Source organism: Staurois parvus, unplaced genomic scaffold, assembly GCF_062004578.1.
Source record: "Staurois parvus isolate SC_StPar_1 unplaced genomic scaffold, SC_StPar_1.0 ptg001879l, whole genome shotgun sequence".
Classification (NCBI taxonomy): domain Eukaryota; kingdom Metazoa; phylum Chordata; class Amphibia; order Anura; family Ranidae; genus Staurois; species Staurois parvus.
This window is the reverse complement of record NW_028319675.1, coordinates 296,705-315,677: the sequence shown is the minus strand read 5'-3', so window position 1 is coordinate 315,677 and position 18,973 is coordinate 296,705. Positions and strand designations below refer to the sequence as shown.

Below are 18,973 nucleotides of genomic sequence, written 5' to 3'. Positions count from 1 at the left end.
ATGATAAAGAAATGAGATTTGTATTCATTATTCGATTTTTTTCAAGGTTGGAATGTTAATCTGTCCCAGAATATGATTGTCTCAGTCAGTCCTGTTATACTCACTATAATTTCTCTATCCGGCTTGTTGTCAGAGCCGCCATCAGATCCCCAAAATGAGGACCCTCCAGATTGTTCCCAGACAGGTCCAGTGTCCTCAGTGTCGGGTTATTTCTTATTCCAGATGCCAGGTGGGGGCAGGAACTATCTGTCAGGTGATTACCAACCAATCTGTAGAAGAGAAGAATGTTACCAGAAGGAAATTAATTTCTCCCCCAGAAATGAATGGAACTATTCTCTACATGGATGGAACTCATTTCTCTTTATTGGAATCATTTATATTCGATCACTTTATAAATCTCCAGGAAATAGAATTTTATAAGACAAATGTTATAATGGAGTAGACCCCCCAATATTGTCCTCCATGTGTAGAGACGGTGATATCTCCATACACAGGATGAGCACAGAATACTACTGACATGACTCGTATTGTGCTATCATCTCCTTGTGTATGCAGCATGAATGGGATCAGCAGACAGTGTGAGGCCGGAATCAGCATTGCTAGTGATTGGATGGGAGGATTGTATCTGATATTCTATTTATCTCTGCTGATCAGAGCTCTGTACTCATTGGAAGTAATGGGGAGACCCCCTGACACTGAATAGTAGAGGTGTAGTAATGGGGGATCTCCCGACACTGAATAGTAGATGTGTAGTAATGGGGGATCCCCTGACACTGAATAGTAGATGTGTAGTAATGGGGGATCCCCTGACACTGAATAGTAGATGTGTAGTAATGGGGGATCTCCTGACACTGAATAGTAAATGTGTAGTAATGGGGGATCCCCTGACACTGAATAGTAGATGTGTAGTAATGGGAAGATCCCCGACACTGAATAGTAGATGTGTAGTAATGGGGGATCTCCTGACACTGAATAGTAGATGTGTAGTAATGGGGGATCTCCTGACACTGAATAGTATATGTGTAGTAATGGGAGATCTCCTGACACTGAATAGTAGATGTGTAGTAATGGGGAGATCCCCTGACACTGAATAGTAGAGGTGTAGTAATGGGGGGACCCCCGACACTGAATAGTAGATGTGTAGTAATGGGGGATCCCCGACACTGAATAGTAGATGTGTAGTAATGGGGGATCTCCTGACACTGAATAGTAGATGTGAAGTAATGGGGAGATCACCTGACACTGAATAATAGATGTGTAGTAATGGGGGGATCTCCTGTCACTGAATAGTAGATGTATAGTAATGGGGGGATCCCTGACACTGAATAATAGATGTGTAGTAATGGGGGATCCCTGACACTGAATAGTAGATGTATAGTAATGGGGGGATCCCTGACACTGAATAATAGATGTGTAGTAATGGGGGATCCCTGACACTGAATAGTAGATGTATAGTAATGGGAGATCCCCTGACACTGAATAGTAGAGGTGTAGTAATGGGGGGACCCCCGACACTGAATAGTAGATGTGTAGTAATGGGGGATCCCCGACACTGAATAGTAGATGTGTAGTAATGGGGGATCTCCTGACACTGAATAGTAGATGTGTAGTAATGGGGGATCTCCTGACACTGAATAGTAGATGTGTAGTAATGGGGGATCCCCGACACTGAATAGTAGATGTGTAGTAATGGGGGATCTCCTGACACTGAATAGTAGATGTGTAGTAATGGGGGATCTCCTGACACTGAATAGTAGATGTGTAGTAATGGGGATCTCCTGACACTGAATAGTAGATGTGTAGTAATGGGGAATCTCCTGACACTGAATAGAAGATGTGTAGTAATGGGGGGATCTCCTGAGACAGGCACATCAAGCTGGGCAGTGGGCAGAGGCACATCAAGCTGGGCAGCGGGCAGAGGCACATCGGGCAGTGGCACATCAAGCTGGGCAGCGGGCAGAGGCACATCAAGCTGAGTAGCAGGCACCGGGCCAACAGTCATCGGGTCATCAGGCTGAACAACGGGCATCGGATCATCAGGCTGGATAGCAGGCATCGGGTCATCAGTCTGAATAACTGGCATCGGGTTATCAGGCGGAGTAGCGGGCGCCGGATCATTAGGCTGAATGGCAGGTATCGGTTCCTTAGACTGAATAATGGGCATGGGTTCCTCAGGCTGAATAACGGGCATGGGTTCCTCAGGCTGAACAACGGGCATGGGTTCCTCAGGCTGAACAACGGGCATGGGTTCCTCAGGCTGAACAACGGGCATGGGTTCCTCAGGCTGAATAACGGGCATGGGTTCCTCAGGCTGAATAACGGGCATGGGTTCCTCAGGCTGAATAACGGGCATGGGTTCCTCAGGCTGAATAACGGGCATGGGTTCCTCAGGCTGAAAAACGGGCATGGGTTCCTCAGGCTGAAAAACGGGCACCGGGTCATCAGGCTGGATAGCCGGCACCGGGTCATCAGGCTGGATAGCCGGCACCGGGTCATCAGGCTGGATAGCCGGCACCGGGTCATCAGGCTGGATAGCCGGCACCGGGTCATCAGGCTGGATAGCCGGCACCGGGTCATCAGGCTGGATAGCCGGCACCAGGTCATCAGGCGGAGTAGCGGGAGCTGGATCATTAGGCTGGATAATGGGTTCCTCAGGCTGAATAACGGGCATTGGTTCCTCAGGCTGAGCAACGGGCACGGGTTCCTCAGGCTGAGCAACGGGCACGGGTTCCTCAGGCTGAGCAACGGGCACGGGTTCCTCAGGCTGAGCAACGGGCACGGGTTCCTCAGGCTGAGCAACGGGCACGGGTTCCTCAGGCTGAGCAACGGGCACGGGTTCCTCAGGCTGAGCAACGGGCACGGGTTCCTCAGGCTGAGCAACGGGCACGGGTTCCTCAGGCTGAGCAACGGGCACGGGTTCCTCAGGCTGAGCAACGGGCACGGGTTCCTCAGGCTGAGCAACGGGCACGGGTTCCTCAGGCTGAATAATGGGCACCGGGTCATCAGGCAGGATAGCGGGCACCGGGTCATAAGGCTGGATAGCAGGCACGGGGTCATAAGGCTGGATAGCTGGCACCGGGTAATCAGGCGGAGTAGCGGGCGCTGGATCATTAGGCAGCGGGTCATCAGGCCAAATGGCAGGTATCGGTTCCTCAGGCTGAATAACAGGCACCGGGGCATCAGGCGGAGTAGCGGGCGCCGGATCATTAGGCTGAATGGCAGGTATCGGTTCCTTAGACTGAATAATGGGCATGGGTTCCTCAGGCTGAATAACGGGCATGGGTTCCTCAGGCTGAACAACGGGCATGGGTTCCTCAGGCTGAACAACGGGCATGGGTTCCTCAGGCTGAACAACGGGCATGGGTTCCTCAGGCTGAATAACGGGCATGGGTTCCTCAGGCTGAATAACGGGCATGGGTTCCTCAGGCTGAATAACGGGCATGGGTTCCTCAGGCTGAATAACGGGCATGGGTTCCTCAGGCTGAATAACGGGCATGGGTTCCTCAGGCTGAAAAACGGGCATGGGTTCCTCAGGCTGAAAAACGGGCATGGGTTCCTCAGGCTGAAAAACGGGCATGGGTTCCTCAGGCTGAAAAACGGGCATGGGTTCCTCAGGCTGAAAAACGGGCACCGGGCCATCAGGCTGGATAGCCGGCACCGGGCCATCAGGCTGGATAGCCGGCACCGGGCCATCAGGCTGGATAGCCGGCACCGGGCCATCAGGCTGGATAGCCGGCACCGGGCCATCAGGCTGGATAGCCGGCACCGGGCCATCAGGCTGGATAGCCGGCACCGGGCCATCAGGCTGGATAGCCGGCACCGGGCCATCAGGCTGGATAGCCGGCACCGGGCCATCAGGCTGGATAGCCGGCACCGGGCCATCAGGCTGGATAGCCGGCACCGGGCCATCAGGCTGGATAGCCGGCACCGGGTCATCAGGCTGGATAGCCGGCACCGGGTCATCAGGCGGAGTAGCGGGAGCTGGATCATTAGGCTGGATAATGGGTTCCTCAGGCTGAATAACGGGCATTGGTTCCTCAGGCTGAGCAACGGGCACGGGTTCCTCAGGCTGAGCAACGGGCACGGGTTCCTCAGGCTGAGCAACGGGCACGGGTTCCTCAGGCTGAGCAACGGGCACGGGTTCCTCAGGCTGAGCAACGGGCACGGGTTCCTCAGGCTGAGCAACGGGCACGGGTTCCTCAGGCTGAATAATGGGCACCGGGTCATCAGGCAGGATAGCGGGCACCGGGTCATAAGGCTGGATAGCAGGCACGGGGTCATAAGGCTGGATAGCTGGCACCGGGTAATCAGGCGGAGTAGCGGGCGCTGGATCATTAGGCAGCGGGTCATCAGGCCAAATGGCAGGTATCGGTTCCTCAGGCTGAATAACAGGCACCGGGGCATCAGGCTGCATAGCGGGCACCGGATCATCAGGCTGGATAGCCAGCACCGGATCATCAGGCTGGATAGCGGGCACCGGATCATTAGGCTGGATAATGGGCAGCGGGTCATCTGGTCGAATGGCAGGTATCAGTTCCTCAGGCTGAACAACGGGCGCCGGGTCAGCAGGCTGGATAGCAGGCATCAAGGCATCAGGCTGGATAGCAGACATCGGGTCATCAGGCTGGACGACAGGCATCGGGTCATCAGGCTGGACGACAGGCATCGGGTCATCAGGCTGGACGACAGGCATCGGGTCATCAGGCTGGACGGCAGGCATCGGGTCATCAGGCTGGACGGCAGGCATCGGGTCATCAGGCTGGACGGCAGGCATCGGGTCATCAGGCTGGACGGCAGGCATCGGGTCATCAGGCTGGACGGCAGGCATCGGGTCATCAGGCTGGACGGCAGGCATCGGGTCATCAGGCTGGACGGCAGGCATCGGGTCATCAGGCTGGACGGCAGGCATCGGGTCATCAGGCTGGACGACAGGCATCGGGTCATCAGGCTGGACGACAGGCATCGGGTCATCAGGCTGGACGACAGGCATCGGGTCATCAGGCTGGACGACAGGCATCGGGTCATCAGGCTGGACGACAGGCATCGGGTCATCAGGCTGGACGACAGGCATCGGGTCATCAGGCTGGACGACAGGCATCGGGTCATCAGGTTGGACGACAGGCATCGGGTCATCAGGTTGGACGACAGGCATCGGGTCATCAGGTGGGATAATAGAAGGCGGGTTCTCAGACAGCAGGCTGGCCGATTTGGATACTGGCAGGATGATACTGGTTGGAAAGAATTTTCGCTTCTTCTAGGGTTTAGTTACTGAAGCACTGCAAGTAAATGCATGGCTGTAAATGGAGGGAGCAGCTGAAGACAGAGAAGAGCTGGAGGATGGAACAGAAGAGGGAGCAGTTGCTACAGAGGACTTCTTGACGGGGATAAAGGCAGGATAGGTGCAGCGAGGGGGAACAGGGGACTGACATGTGGTTGATAGCAGGGCATACTGGGCTGTAACTGGAGGTGCTGTGAGGAATGGAGGAATAGAGCTTTGAGAAAATGGATTAGAAGCAGGATTGGGTTGTTCCAAGTTGACTGAGGCTGAGTGTAACAAATCTGACCATGTCTGTAATACCGGTTGAACAAAGCTCAGCTTACACATAGCCTGTCTGACCAAAGACTGCACTGCGTTTATACACTCCACAAGCACGTGGTGAACACGCTGAATAATGCTCAAAGAAGCAATCCAGATTATCCTCCAATAACCAGACCAGTGACTCTACTTCATCTGTACTGATTGGCGGAGAAAAGTCATCCCTGCTTTCAGAGGAACTTGACAAAGCCAACTCAGCACAAGCCTGGATCAATGGCTGCACCTCAGAGAACTCTGTGCCCTGATCTACTAGGGAATGAGCGACCCGTATGCACTCTAGCAGCTGATCCCTGGCCCACTCCTTCAGAGTCTGATAGCCAAATTCTCAGTCTTCTATTACTAGCCAAGAAAAGAACACAACCTCCTCAGGGTGCATCCTTCACAAACAAGCCAAGGTGGCTTCCCTGTGCAGTCACTTCTGGTCAGGACAGGCCTTGGTGTTATGTCAGTAACCCAGATATGACCAGAGATGTGTGGACCGACACAGGGAATATCAGGCTTCAGGAGCAATGTAAATAATATAATGTATTGTAAGTTACACCATTATACAAATCTGCACAGTGCAAACAAAGCCCAAATAACCAAAAACCTTCACCCAATATGTACAAGTACAGCAATCAAGCGTCGTCAGGCTAGCCGGGGTCATACACCGGAGATCAAGCATGGGACGCAGAGGAAGAAGGGACACAGAGCAGGTAACAGGTAGCAGAGGCTCATGGGAACAAACACCAAGGCCCTGCTTGTAGGACTGGTTACTGTTTAAATACACCTCCTACAATCAGTCTCAGTTGATGACTTGATTGCAGGAGGTGAGATCATGGCTGCTGAAAAGGCACACGCTCCTATGTCCCGATACTGCAACCAGCGGTGAGTCCTTTCCTGACACTGAATAGTAGAGGTGTAGTAATGGGGGATCTCCTGACACTGAATAGTAGAGGTGTAGTAATGGGGGATCTCCTGACACTGAATAGTAGATGTGTAGTAATGGGGATATCCTGACACTGAATAGTAGACGTGTAGTAATGGGGGATCCCTGACACTGAATAGTAGATGTGTAGTAATGGGGAGACTCCTTGACACTGAATAGTAGATGTGTAGTAATGGGGGGACCCTGACACTGAATAGTAGATGTGTAGTAATGGGGGATCCCCTGACACTGAATAGTAGATGTGCAGTAATGGGGAGACTCCTTGACACTGAATAGTAGATGTGTAGTAATGAGGGATCCCCTGACACTGAATAGTAGATGTGTAGTAATGGGGGATCCCCTGACACTGAATAGTAGATGTGCAGTAATGGGAGACCCCCTGACACTGATTAGTAGATGTGTAGTAATGGGGGGATCCCTGACACTGAATAATAGATGTGTAGTAATGGGGGATCCCTGACACTGAATAGTAGATGTGTAGTAATGGGGGATCCCCTGACACTGAATAGTACATGTGTAGTAATGGGGGATCTCCTGACACAGAATAGTAGATTTATAATAATGGGGATCCCATGACACTGAATAGTAGATGTGTAGTAATGGGGGATCTCCTGACACTGAATAGTAGATTTATAATAATGGGGATCCCCTGACACTAAATAGTAGATGTGCAGTAATGGGGGATTTCCTGACACTTAATAGTAGATGTGTAGTAATGGGGGATCCCCTGACACTGAATAGTAGATGTGCAGTAATGGGAGACCCCCTGACACTGATTAGTAGATGTGTAGTAATGGGGGGATCCCTGACACTGAATAATAGATGTGTAGTAATGGGGGATCCCTGACACTGAATAGTAGATGTGTAGTAAGGGGGGATCCCTGACACTGAATAGTAGATGTGTAGTAAGGGGATATGTCCAGACAATGAATAGTAGAGGTGTAGTAATGGGGGGATCCCCTGACATTGAATAGTAGATGTGTAGTAATGGGGATCCCCTGACATTGAATAGTAGATGTGTAGTAATGGGGGATCCCTGACACTGAATAGTAGATGTGTAGTAATGGGGGATCCCTGACACTGAATAGTAGATGTGTAGTAATGGTAGATCCCTGACACTGAATAGTAGATGTGTAGTAATGGGGGATCCCCTGACACTGATTAATAGATGTGCAGTAATGGGGGATCCCTGACACTGAATAGTAGATGTGTAGTAATGGGGGATCCCCTGACACTGAATAGTAGATGTGTAGTAATGGGGGATAACCTGAAACTGAATAGTAGATGTGTACTAATGGGGGATCCCCTGACACTGAATAGTAGATGTGTAGTAATGGGGGATCTCCTGACACTGAATAGTAGATGTGTAGTAATGGGGGATCTCCTGACACTGAATAGTAGATGTGTAGTAATGGGGGATCTCCTGACACTGAACAGTAGATGTGTAGTAATGGGGGATCCCCTGAAACTGAATAGTAGATGTGTAGTAATGGGGGATCTCCTGACACTGAATAGTAGATGTGTAGTAATGGGGGATCTCCTGACCCTGAATAGTAGATGTGTAGTAATGGGAGATCTCCTGACACTGAATAGTAGATGTGTAGTAATGGGGGATCTCCTGACACTGAATAGTAGATTTATAATAATGGGGATCCCCTGACACTGAATAGTAGATGTGCAGTAATGGGGGATTTCCTGACACTTAATAGTAGATGTGCAGTAATGGGGAGATCTCATGACACTGAATAGTAGATGTGTAGTAATGGGGGATCCCCTGACACTGAATAGTAGATGTTTAGTAATGGGGGATCCCCTGACACTAAAAAGTAGATGTGTAGTAATGGGGGATCCCCTGACACTGAATAGTAGATGTGTAGTAATGGGGGATATCATGACACTGAATAGTAGATGTGTAGTACTGGGGGATCTCATGACACTGAATAGTAGATGTGTAGTAATGGGGGATCTAATGACACTGAATAGTAGATGTGTAGTAATGGGGGGATCCCCTGACACTGAATAGTAGATGTGTAGTAATGGGGGGGATCTCCTGACACTGAAAAGTAGATGTCTAGTAATGGGGGATCTCCTGACACTGAAAAGTAGATGTCTAGTAATGGGGGATCCCTGACACTGAATAGTAGATGTCTAGTAATGGTGGAATCCCCCGACACTGAATAGTAGATGTGTAGTAATGGGGGATCTCCTGACACTGAATAGTAGATGTGTAGTAATGGGGGATCTCCTGACACTGAATAGTAGATGTGTAGTAATGGGGGATCTCCTGACACTGAATAGTAGATGTGTAGTAATGGGAGATCTCCTGACACAGAATAGTAGATTATTATTATACAGTATTTATAAAGCGCCAACACTTCACTCAGTGCTTTACATTACAATGGGGGACACAACATGCGACAGTACAATAACTATACAATGCGATACAAGAGGGGTTCAAGGGCCCTGCTCTTTCGAGCTTACAATCTAGATGTGTAGTAATTGCGGGATCCCCTGACACTGAATAGTAGATGTGTAGTAATGGGGGGGATCCCCTGACACTGAATAGTAGATGTGTAATAATGAGGGATCTCCTGACACGGAATAGTAGATGTGTAATAATGAGGGATCCCCTGACACTGAATAGTAGATGTGTAGTAATGGGGAGATCCCCTGACACCGAATAGTAGATGTGTAGTAATGGGGGATCTCCTGACACAGAACCGTAGATGTGTAGTAATGGGGGATCTCCTGACACTGAATAGTAGAGGTGTAGTAATGGGGGATCCCCTGACACTGAATAGTGGATGTGTAGTAATGGGGGATCCCCTGACACTGAATAGTAGATGTGTAGTAATGGGGAGATCCCCTGACACCGAATAGTAGATGTGTAGTAATGGGGGATCTCCTGACACAGAACCGTAGATGTGTAGTAATGGGGGATCTCCTGACACTGAATAGTAGAGGTGTAGTAATGGGGGATCCCCTGACACTGAATAGTAGATGTGTAGTAATGGGGGATCCCTTGACACTGAATAATAGATGTGTTGTAATGGGGATCCCCTGACACTGAATAATAGATGTGTTGTAATGGGGATCCCCTGACACTGAATAATAGATGTGTACTAATGGGGGATCTCCTGACACTGAATAGTAGATGTGTAGTAATGAGGGATCCCCTGACACTGAATAATAGATGTGTACTAATGGGGGATCCCCTGACACTGAATAGTAGATGTGTACTAATGGGGGATCCCCTGGCAGTGAATAGTAGATATGTAGTAATGGGGGATCCCCTGACACTGAATAGTAGATATGTAGTAATGGGGGATCCCCTGACACTGAATAGTAGACGTGTAGTAATGGGGGGATCCCCTGACACTGAATAGTAGATGTGTAGTAATGGGGGATCCCCTGACACTGAAGAGTAGATGTGTAGTAATGGGGGATCTAATGACACTGAATAGTAGATGTGTAGTAATGGGGGATCTCCTGACACTGAATAGTAGATGTGTAGTAATGGGGGATCTCCTGACACTGAATAGTAGATGTGTAGTAATGGGGGATCTAATGACACTGAATAGTAGATGTGTAGTAAGGGGGGATCCCTGACACTGAATAGTAGATGTGTAGCAATGGGGGATCCCCTGACACTGAATAGTAGATGTGTAGCAATGGGGGATCCCCTGACACTGAATAGTAGATGTGTAGCAATGGGGAATCCCCTGACACTGAATAGTAAATGTTTAGTAATGGGGAGGTCCCCCGATACTGAATAGTAGATGTATAATAATGGGGATCCCTGACACTGACACTGAATAGTAGATGTGTAGTAATGGGAGGTGTCACAGTATAGGGGATGCCAGGGTGCCCCAAATTAGCTGTGTCCACCCTCCCCTGCAATAATATATTCCAGCCCAATAAAGTGCATTTCAATCCCAAACTTCGTTAGACCATTTCCCCAACTTCATTCGTGTATTTCAGTCCCAAAACTTCGTTAAGTAATTTCCTCCCTGTAATTTGTGTATTTCAGTCCTGTGTCTCGGGGGCCGTGCCTCGTTGCCAAGCAATGAGGCCCGCCGCCCACGGCCCGCCCCTTGTTGCCAGGACGACTGGGGAGCCTCCTATGCCATTTTAAGAGATCGATGCTGGGCTCTTCCCGGTCATCCTCTTCTGCTGCCAAGCCACTGAGGGATCCCAGCTGCGGTAGGACCCTCACGGCCAACTCTGCCTGAGACCCCCCCCAAGGATATGGTTGAGCCCCCACAAGCTACCACTCCCTGAGACCCCAAGGATAGGAGGAGAGAGCAAGCTGCCAAAGCCTGAGACCCCAAGGATAGGGGTAGAGCCTCCACAAGCTGCCACACAAGCCCCAAGCTAAAGGGGAGAACTACACCAGCTGCCCTTTACAGGCACCCAGGACTCGGGGGGGAATACTACCACGGACTACACCACGCATACTCCGGACTCCGACAGGTACTTGTGTCATACTATCCTGTTTCCTTGTGGGCTCGGGCGCCCTGTCGGATCCGTGAGTGTATGCTCCCCCTGTTTTGCCTGAACTGTTCTTGTAGTTCCGCTCTACCTCTCTGTTGGATTACAAACTGCTGTAGAGACTTTAACTTTGCCCCTGGCAATCCCCCCATTTAGTGACTCTGATGTGTCTCAATAAAGCTTTGTGTGTTTGCCATCCGCCTTGTGTGTTCTGTCCTGCCTACCCTCCGTCACAGGGGGATCTCCTGACACTGAAGAGTAGATGTATAGTAATGGGGAGACCCCCTGATACTGAATAGTAGTTGTATAATAATGGGGATCCCTGACAATGAATAGAAGATGTGTAGTAATGGGGGGATTTGCTGACACTAAAAAAGTCGATGTGTAGTAATGGGGGATCCCCTGACACTGAATAGTATATATGTAGTAATGGGGGATCTCCTGACACTGAATAGTAGATGTGTAGTAATGGGGGATCCCTGACACTGAATAGTAGATGTGTAGTAATGGGGGGATCTCCTGACACTGAATAGTAGATGTGTAGTAATGGGGGGATCCCCTGACACTGAATAGTAGATGTGTAGTAATGGGGGATCTGACACTGAATAGTAGATGTGTAGTAATGGGGGATCTCCTGACACTGAATAATAGATGTGTAGTAATGGGGGATCTCCTGACACTGAATAGTAGATGTCTAGTAATGGGGGATCTCCTGACACTGAATAGTAGATGTGTAGTAATGGGGGATCTGACACTGAATAGTAGATGTGTAGTAATGGGGGATCCCCTGACACTGAATAGTAGATGTGTAGCAATGGGGGATCCCCTGACACTGAATAGTAGATGTGTAGCAATGGGGAATCCCCTGACACTGAATAGTAAATGTTTAGTAATGGGGAGGTCCCCCGATACTGAATAGTAGATGTATAATAATGGGGATCCCTGACACTGACACTGAATAGTAGATGTGTAGTAATGGGAGGTGTCACAGTATAGGGGATGCCAGGGTGCCCCAAATTAGCTGTGTCCACCCTCCCCTGCAATAATATATTCCAGCCCAATAAAGTGCATTTCAATCCCAAACTTCGTTAGACCATTTCCCCAACTTCATTCGTGTATTTCAGTCCCAAAACTTCGTTAAGTAATTTCCTCCCTGTAATTTGTGTATTTCAGTCCTGTGTCTCGGGGGCCGTGCCTCGTTGCCAAGCAATGAGGCCCGCCGCCCACGGCCCGCCCCTTGTTGCCAGGACGACTGGGGAGCCTCCTATGCCATTTTAAGAGATCGATGCTGGGCTCTTCCCGGTCATCCTCTTCTGCTGCCAAGCCACTGAGGGATCCCAGCTGCGGTAGGACCCTCACGGCCAACTCTGCCTGAGACCCCCCCCAAGGATATGGTTGAGCCCCCACAAGCTACCACTCCCTGAGACCCCAAGGATAGGAGGAGAGAGCAAGCTGCCAAAGCCTGAGACCCCAAGGATAGGGGTAGAGCCTCCACAAGCTGCCACACAAGCCCCAAGCTAAAGGGGAGAACTACACCAGCTGCCCTTTACAGGCACCCAGGACTCGGGGGGGAATACTACCACGGACTACACCACGCATACTCCGGACTCCGACAGGTACTTGTGTCATACTATCCTGTTTCCTTGTGGGCTCGGGCGCCCTGTCGGATCCGTGAGTGTATGCTCCCCCTGTTTTGCCTGAACTGTTCTTGTAGTTCCGCTCTACCTCTCTGTTGGATTACAAACTGCTGTAGAGACTTTAACTTTGCCCCTGGCAATCCCCCCATTTAGTGACTCTGATGTGTCTCAATAAAGCTTTGTGTGTTTGCCATCCGCCTTGTGTGTTCTGTCCTGCCTACCCTCCGTCACAGGGGGATCTCCTGACACTGAAGAGTAGATGTATAGTAATGGGGAGACCCCCTGATACTGAATAGTAGTTGTATAATAATGGGGATCCCTGACAATGAATAGAAGATGTGTAGTAATGGGGGGATTTGCTGACACTAAAAAAGTCGATGTGTAGTAATGGGGGATCCCCTGACACTGAATAGTATATATGTAGTAATGGGGGATCTCCTGACACTGAATAGTAGATGTGTAGTAATGGGGGATCCCTGACACTGAATAGTAGATGTGTAGTAATGGGGGGATCTCCTGACACTGAATAGTAGATGTGTAGTAATGGGGGGATCCCCTGACACTGAATAGTAGATGTGTAGTAATGGGGGATCTGACACTGAATAGTAGATGTGTAGTAATGGGGGATCTCCTGACACTGAATAATAGATGTGTAGTAATGGGGGATCTCCTGACACTGAATAGTAGATGTCTAGTAATGGGGGATCTCCTGACACTGAATAGTAGATGTGTAGTAATGGGGGATCTCCTGACACTGAATAGTAGATGTGTAGTAATGGGGATCTCCTGACACTGAATAGTAGATGTGTAGTAATGGGGGGATCCCCTGACACTGAATAGTAGATGTGTAGTAATGGGGGGATCCCCTGACACTGAATAGTAGATGTGTAGTAATGGGGGATCTGACACTGAATAGTAGATGTGTAGTAATGGGGGGATCCCCTGACACTGAATAGTAGATGTGTAGTAATGGGGGATCTCCTGACACTGAATAGTAGATGTGTAGTAATGGGGGATCTCCTGACACTGAATAGTAGATGTGTAGTAAAGGGGATCTCCTGACACTGAATAGTAGATGTGTAGTAAAGGGGATCTCCTGACACTGAATAGTAGATGTGTAGTAATGGGGGGGATCTCCTGACACTGAATAGTAGATGTGTAGTAATGGGGGATCCCCTGACACTGAATAGTAGATGTGTAGTAATGGGGGATCTCCTGACACTGAATAGTAGATGTGTAGTAATGGGGGATCTCCTGACACTGAATAGTAGATGTGTAGTAAAGGGGATCTCCTGACACTGAATAGTAGATGTGTAGTAATGGGGGATCCCCTGACACTGAATAGTAGATGTGTAGTAATGGGGGATCCCTGACACTGAATAGTAGATGTACAGAAATGGGGAGATCTCCTGACATAAAGCCAGCCAAATGTGGATTGAAATGAGGCTGTTTCAGCAGGACTGGCCAAATTTCATCCATTTATGGGCAGGCTTGTTGTACCAAAGTCAATCTCAGGATCAGTGATCTTTGTATTCTGCTGGTAGGGAAGGATCTCTGTGCTCCCTGCAGGCAGAATACAATAGAACTGCATGAGAGATTCTCCATCAACACTCTTTGTGTTAATGGGGGATCAAGCAATTTCCATTCCTTCAATCCGTGGTTGTATGTCCTGCCTAAGGTACGGATGTTCATGCAAATAACACAGATGTGTACAGGGCACTGATTACTGATTGCAGTCGGATCGGAGTCCTGTATGTATGACCTCCTATACTCTCTTCTATTTTAATAAATATCAGGATAAATTTAATTTTGACATTTATAAAACTTTTTAATAAAGTCTATTTCATAGCTGATAATAGAGTGTGATAAGGTTTCAATGACCAGGAGGGAGCAGACGTGTAGCCAAGAGCTCCTGCGCCCAAGTCCCAATCTGCTGCCATCCCCGCGACCCTGCGGCCCTCGATAAGCACCCAGGGAGGGGTGCTGGGCCATTCTCGGCCAAATCCCGGAGTACCGGGATTTGCGGCCTACCGCGGCCTCAATTTTTTGCCGAGGCCGACCCGGAACGCCGGTCATCGGCACGGATCGCCGCCACTCTGCCCCTGGCCCCCGCTGATCTGCGTCACTCCACCGGAGGTCCTGCCGACACCCTGGAGGGGTCCTGCAGCCTCAGTCCTACCTCCGCCACCAGGGCCCTATAACTGCCCAGAATTGCTGCAGCCTGCTGCGGCCCACCTAGGCGCACCCCCCGACACCTACGGAGAGCCTGCAAGGCAACACCACCACCCGCACAGCCACCACCACCAATCGGACCACTGCTAACAAAGACACCTATGGGGACCCTGCGAATCAGGACGCCTTCGCTCCAGCCCAAGGGCTAAAGACGCTTCCACCACCCCCACCCTGCGAGGGGTAGCCACCACCTCTAACACGGACAGGGTAAGCCACCACCACCAACTCGGCACCCCTGCTCCCCACCGTGTGCCACACAGCCGCCCCCTGCCCCGCCACCGCACATCCCTGTGCCCCGTCACGCAGCCTACAGCACATGCTGGGCCCTACAACACCTACAGGCACCGGACCCTGCCGCTCCCACAGACGCCGGACCCCACGGCACCCACTAGTGCTAGCACACAGTGCCCACAAGCGCAGTTGAGAGAAGGCAAAACTGCAATCACCTCCGGACCACCGCCTCTCTTCTCCGCAACGAGGGGAAGCTGCCATCACCCCCACCAAAGCTGCCACCACCAACCCAGGGGATACCACCAGCACCTAGAAGGCCAAAGCAACGCACAAGGCTCCAAGGACCACCACAGTCAACCCGCACGCCAGCACCACCACTCCGGGACCTCCACCTGGACCCTGAACCCTGCCAAGCAAGTCTCCGCAAGAGCACGCGCAAGTTGCAGCCTCACATCACTACTGACCTGATCACCCTGACACCACTCACATCGACCCCAACCCAGCTCAACCCAAAGGACACGTAACAGCCCCACAACGATCCAGATCAGTCAACCCAGGGACCACTCATACCAACCCCCAACTCAGCTCGACCTAAAACTCGAACCCTTGATGTATGACACCACAACGAGAGACCCACTGCTCGCCAGACTGTCTCCAATCAAGCGCCCCTGGAAACCATCCATCCTCACCCATTCCCCCCTCCTTACTCCCCTACGCCCCAGCTACCTGAAGCCACACCACTGCACGCTGGACTATCGACAGTCTAGCCTCCCACCGCTCCTGTCCGCCACCCTAAATGCCTTTTCCACTACTCCTTCTCATATTCCTCTCCTCTGTTCCCAAACTCTATTCTCTATATCCCTCTGCTCCTCCCAAACAATTGAATATTGTGTCCTCATTGCTTCCTTCGCCCCTCTACGGCACCCACCACCTCCTCTTAATACTCCACCCTCCCACTGACCCGAACACCTCCACTGGTAGATTCGCACGCTCCTGCACATCCCGCTCCCATGCCACTTTCTCACCCTTCTTCTCCTCCTAACCTCCGGGGACATCTCCCCGAACCCTGGCCCTCCACCACCTCGCTCACCCACACAGCACCCTCCCGCTTCCACGTCCTGCCGCAACCACCGCAACTTAGTATCTGTCCCCCTACTCCCTAAAACCACACCCCCGTTTTCGTGTGCACTCCTGAACGCCCGATCGGTGTGCAAAAAAGCTCACCATCATCCACAACATCTTTATTTCCCACTCCCTCAACCTCCTAGCAATCACAGAAAGTGGATCCAGGCCACTGATTCTACCTCCCCTGCTGCGCTCTCCTATGGAGGTCTCACCTGGACCCACTCACCCAGACCCAACAGCCGTAAAGATGGTGGGGTTGGTCTGCTCCTGTCACCACAGAGCACCTTCCGAGTCCTCCCTACACCCCCCTCTCTATCCTTCTCCTCCTTTGAGGCCCACTGCGTCCGACTATTCTCCCCTACCCCCCTGAAGGTTGCCGTTATCTACCGGCCCCCTGGATCCGTATCTCGCTTCCTAGATGACTTTTCCTCCTGGTTACCATTCTTCCTCTCCTCTGAGCTACCCACCATCATCCTTGGGGATTTCAACATCCCTGTCAACATGGACAACCCGGACACATCCCAACTCCTCCACCTAACCTCCTCCTTTGCATTTGCACAGTGTGTACAATCCACCACCCACTCCAACGGTAATATCCTGGACCTTGTCTTCTCCAACCGCTGCGCTCCCCACAACCTCATAAACTCCCCCTTCCCTCTCTCTGACCACAACCTTATCACCTTCTCCATCTCCTCGTCCTCCAATGTCTACCCCTCCAAATGTCCTACCACCACCAGCCATAACCTCCGCAACCTGAACCCTGCCCCCCTCCACTCTGCAGCTGATCAACTCCATGACAGCATCCTCCCCCTGTCCTGCCCTGACCTGGCTATGACTGCCTATAATAATGCATTGTCAACAGCCATTGACTCACTAGCACCCTTAACCACACAAAAAATCAGACCCCGACCACTCCAGCCCTGGCAGACTGATCAAACCAAAACTCTCAAACGATGCAGTCGTGCCCTGGAGCGACTATGGCACAAAACCAGATCCCAACAAGCCTTTATCCGCTACAAATCTGCCTTCCACACCTACACCTCCTCCCTCCACGCAGCCAAACAAGCCTACTTCCTGACCCTCAGCAAGACCCTCTCCTCCAATCCTCGCCAACTCTTCTCCACCTTTAGCTCCCTACTCTCTCCGCCCCCACCTCCACCCAGCACCTCACTCACCGCCCTTGAGATTGCCAATCACTTCAAGAACAAGATTGACACTATTCTCAAGGACATCACCGCAGCTCACACTCCCTCCAAACCCATCCCCTCTCACACAACTACCCCCTCATCTCCCCTCTCCCCCGACACAATCTGCAGCGACTTCGTCGCTGCTCAAACTCCCTCCAACCCCGTCCCCTCTCAGACAGCCACCCCCTCATCACCCCTCTCCCACGGCCCCATCACCGCTCCAACCTCCACCCCACCCCACCCAACATTCCTCATACTGAAGCTCCCTCCACACTCCACACCTTCGTCCTTACTACCATCGTGGAGGTCTCCAAAGTCTTCACTGATGCTCGCTTCACCACCTGCCCCCTCAACCCTATCCCCTCACAACTCCTACGACCTCCCTCCCCCTCCATCTTACACTCCCTCACCCACATCTTTAATCTCTCCCTCTCTTCCGGCGCATTCCCCTCCCCTCTGAAGCATGCACACATCACCCCCATTCTTAAAAAACCCTCTCTGGATCCCAATGACCCGAACAACCTCAGACCCATCTCCCTGCTGCCATTCAGATCAAAACTCCTCGAGCGTCTAGTATACACTCGCCTAAGTTCTCACCTCAACGACAACAACCTCCTCGATCCCCTACAGTCCGGCTTCCACCCCCTACACTCTACCGAAACTGCCCTACTCAAACTCTCCAACGACCTCCTAACCGCCAAAGCCACTAGCCATTATTCTGTGCTCCTACTCTTGGACCTCTCCGCAGCCTTCGACACAGTTGACCACCCCCTCCTCCTCAAAAAACTACACTCCCTCGGCCTCAGAGATTCCGCCCTCTCCTGGCTCTCATCCTACCTGTCACAACGCTCTTTCAGTGTTACCTATAATGCTACCACCTCCCCCTCTCTGTTGGGGTCCCTCAAGGCTCCATCCTCGGGCCCCTTCTCTTCTCCATCTACACCTCCTCCCTGGGCCAACTCATACACTCTCACGGCTTCAACTACCACCTCTACGCCAACGACACACAAATGTATCTCTCTACCCCTCGCCTCACCCCCTCAGTCTCTATCCGAATCGCTAACCTACTGAACGACATATCAGACTGGATGTCGCTCCACTTCCTAAAACGTAACCTCTCCAAAACAGAGCTCCTTGTCTTCCCCCCAACCTGCACACCACCCCCTACTGACTTCTCCGTTACGTCCAACAATGCCACTATCAGACCCCCCCCCGCAGGCCAGAGTACTTGGTGTCATTCTGGACTCCAACCTTTTCTTCCAGCCCCATGCCCGATCATTAACTAACTCATGCAGACTCCACCTCCGCAACATCACCAAAATCTGCATGTTTCTAATCCCTGAAACCACTAAACAGCTCATCCACTCCCTCATCATATCACGACTCGACTACTGCAACTCCCTCCTCACTGGCCTGCCTCGCCGCTGGCTATCCCCGCTTCAGTCTATCTTAAATTCGGCAGCCAGACTCATTCACCTTACCAATCGCTCCGTCTCCGCCACCCCCCTCTGCCAATCCCTCCACTGGCTCCCGATCGCGCAACGGA

General features: G+C 51.2%; 1 protein-coding gene across 6 annotated transcripts in view; it reads right to left on the bottom strand.

The window, feature by feature from the left end:
* LOC149433904 (NACHT, LRR and PYD domains-containing protein 12-like) overlaps positions 1-18,973 on the bottom strand; it is an 89,665-nt gene that overhangs the window by 12,954 nt on the left and 57,738 nt on the right. For 2 of the 6 annotated variants that reach the window (XM_089664284.1, XM_089664287.1), the window contains one exon: positions 105-269. The exons of the other annotated variants lie outside the window; for them this stretch is intronic. In XM_089664284.1, the coding sequence (XP_089520410.1) occupies positions 105-269 (165 nt within the window). The remainder of the gene's footprint in view (positions 1-104; positions 270-18,973) is intronic. 6 annotated transcript variants of the gene reach the window in all.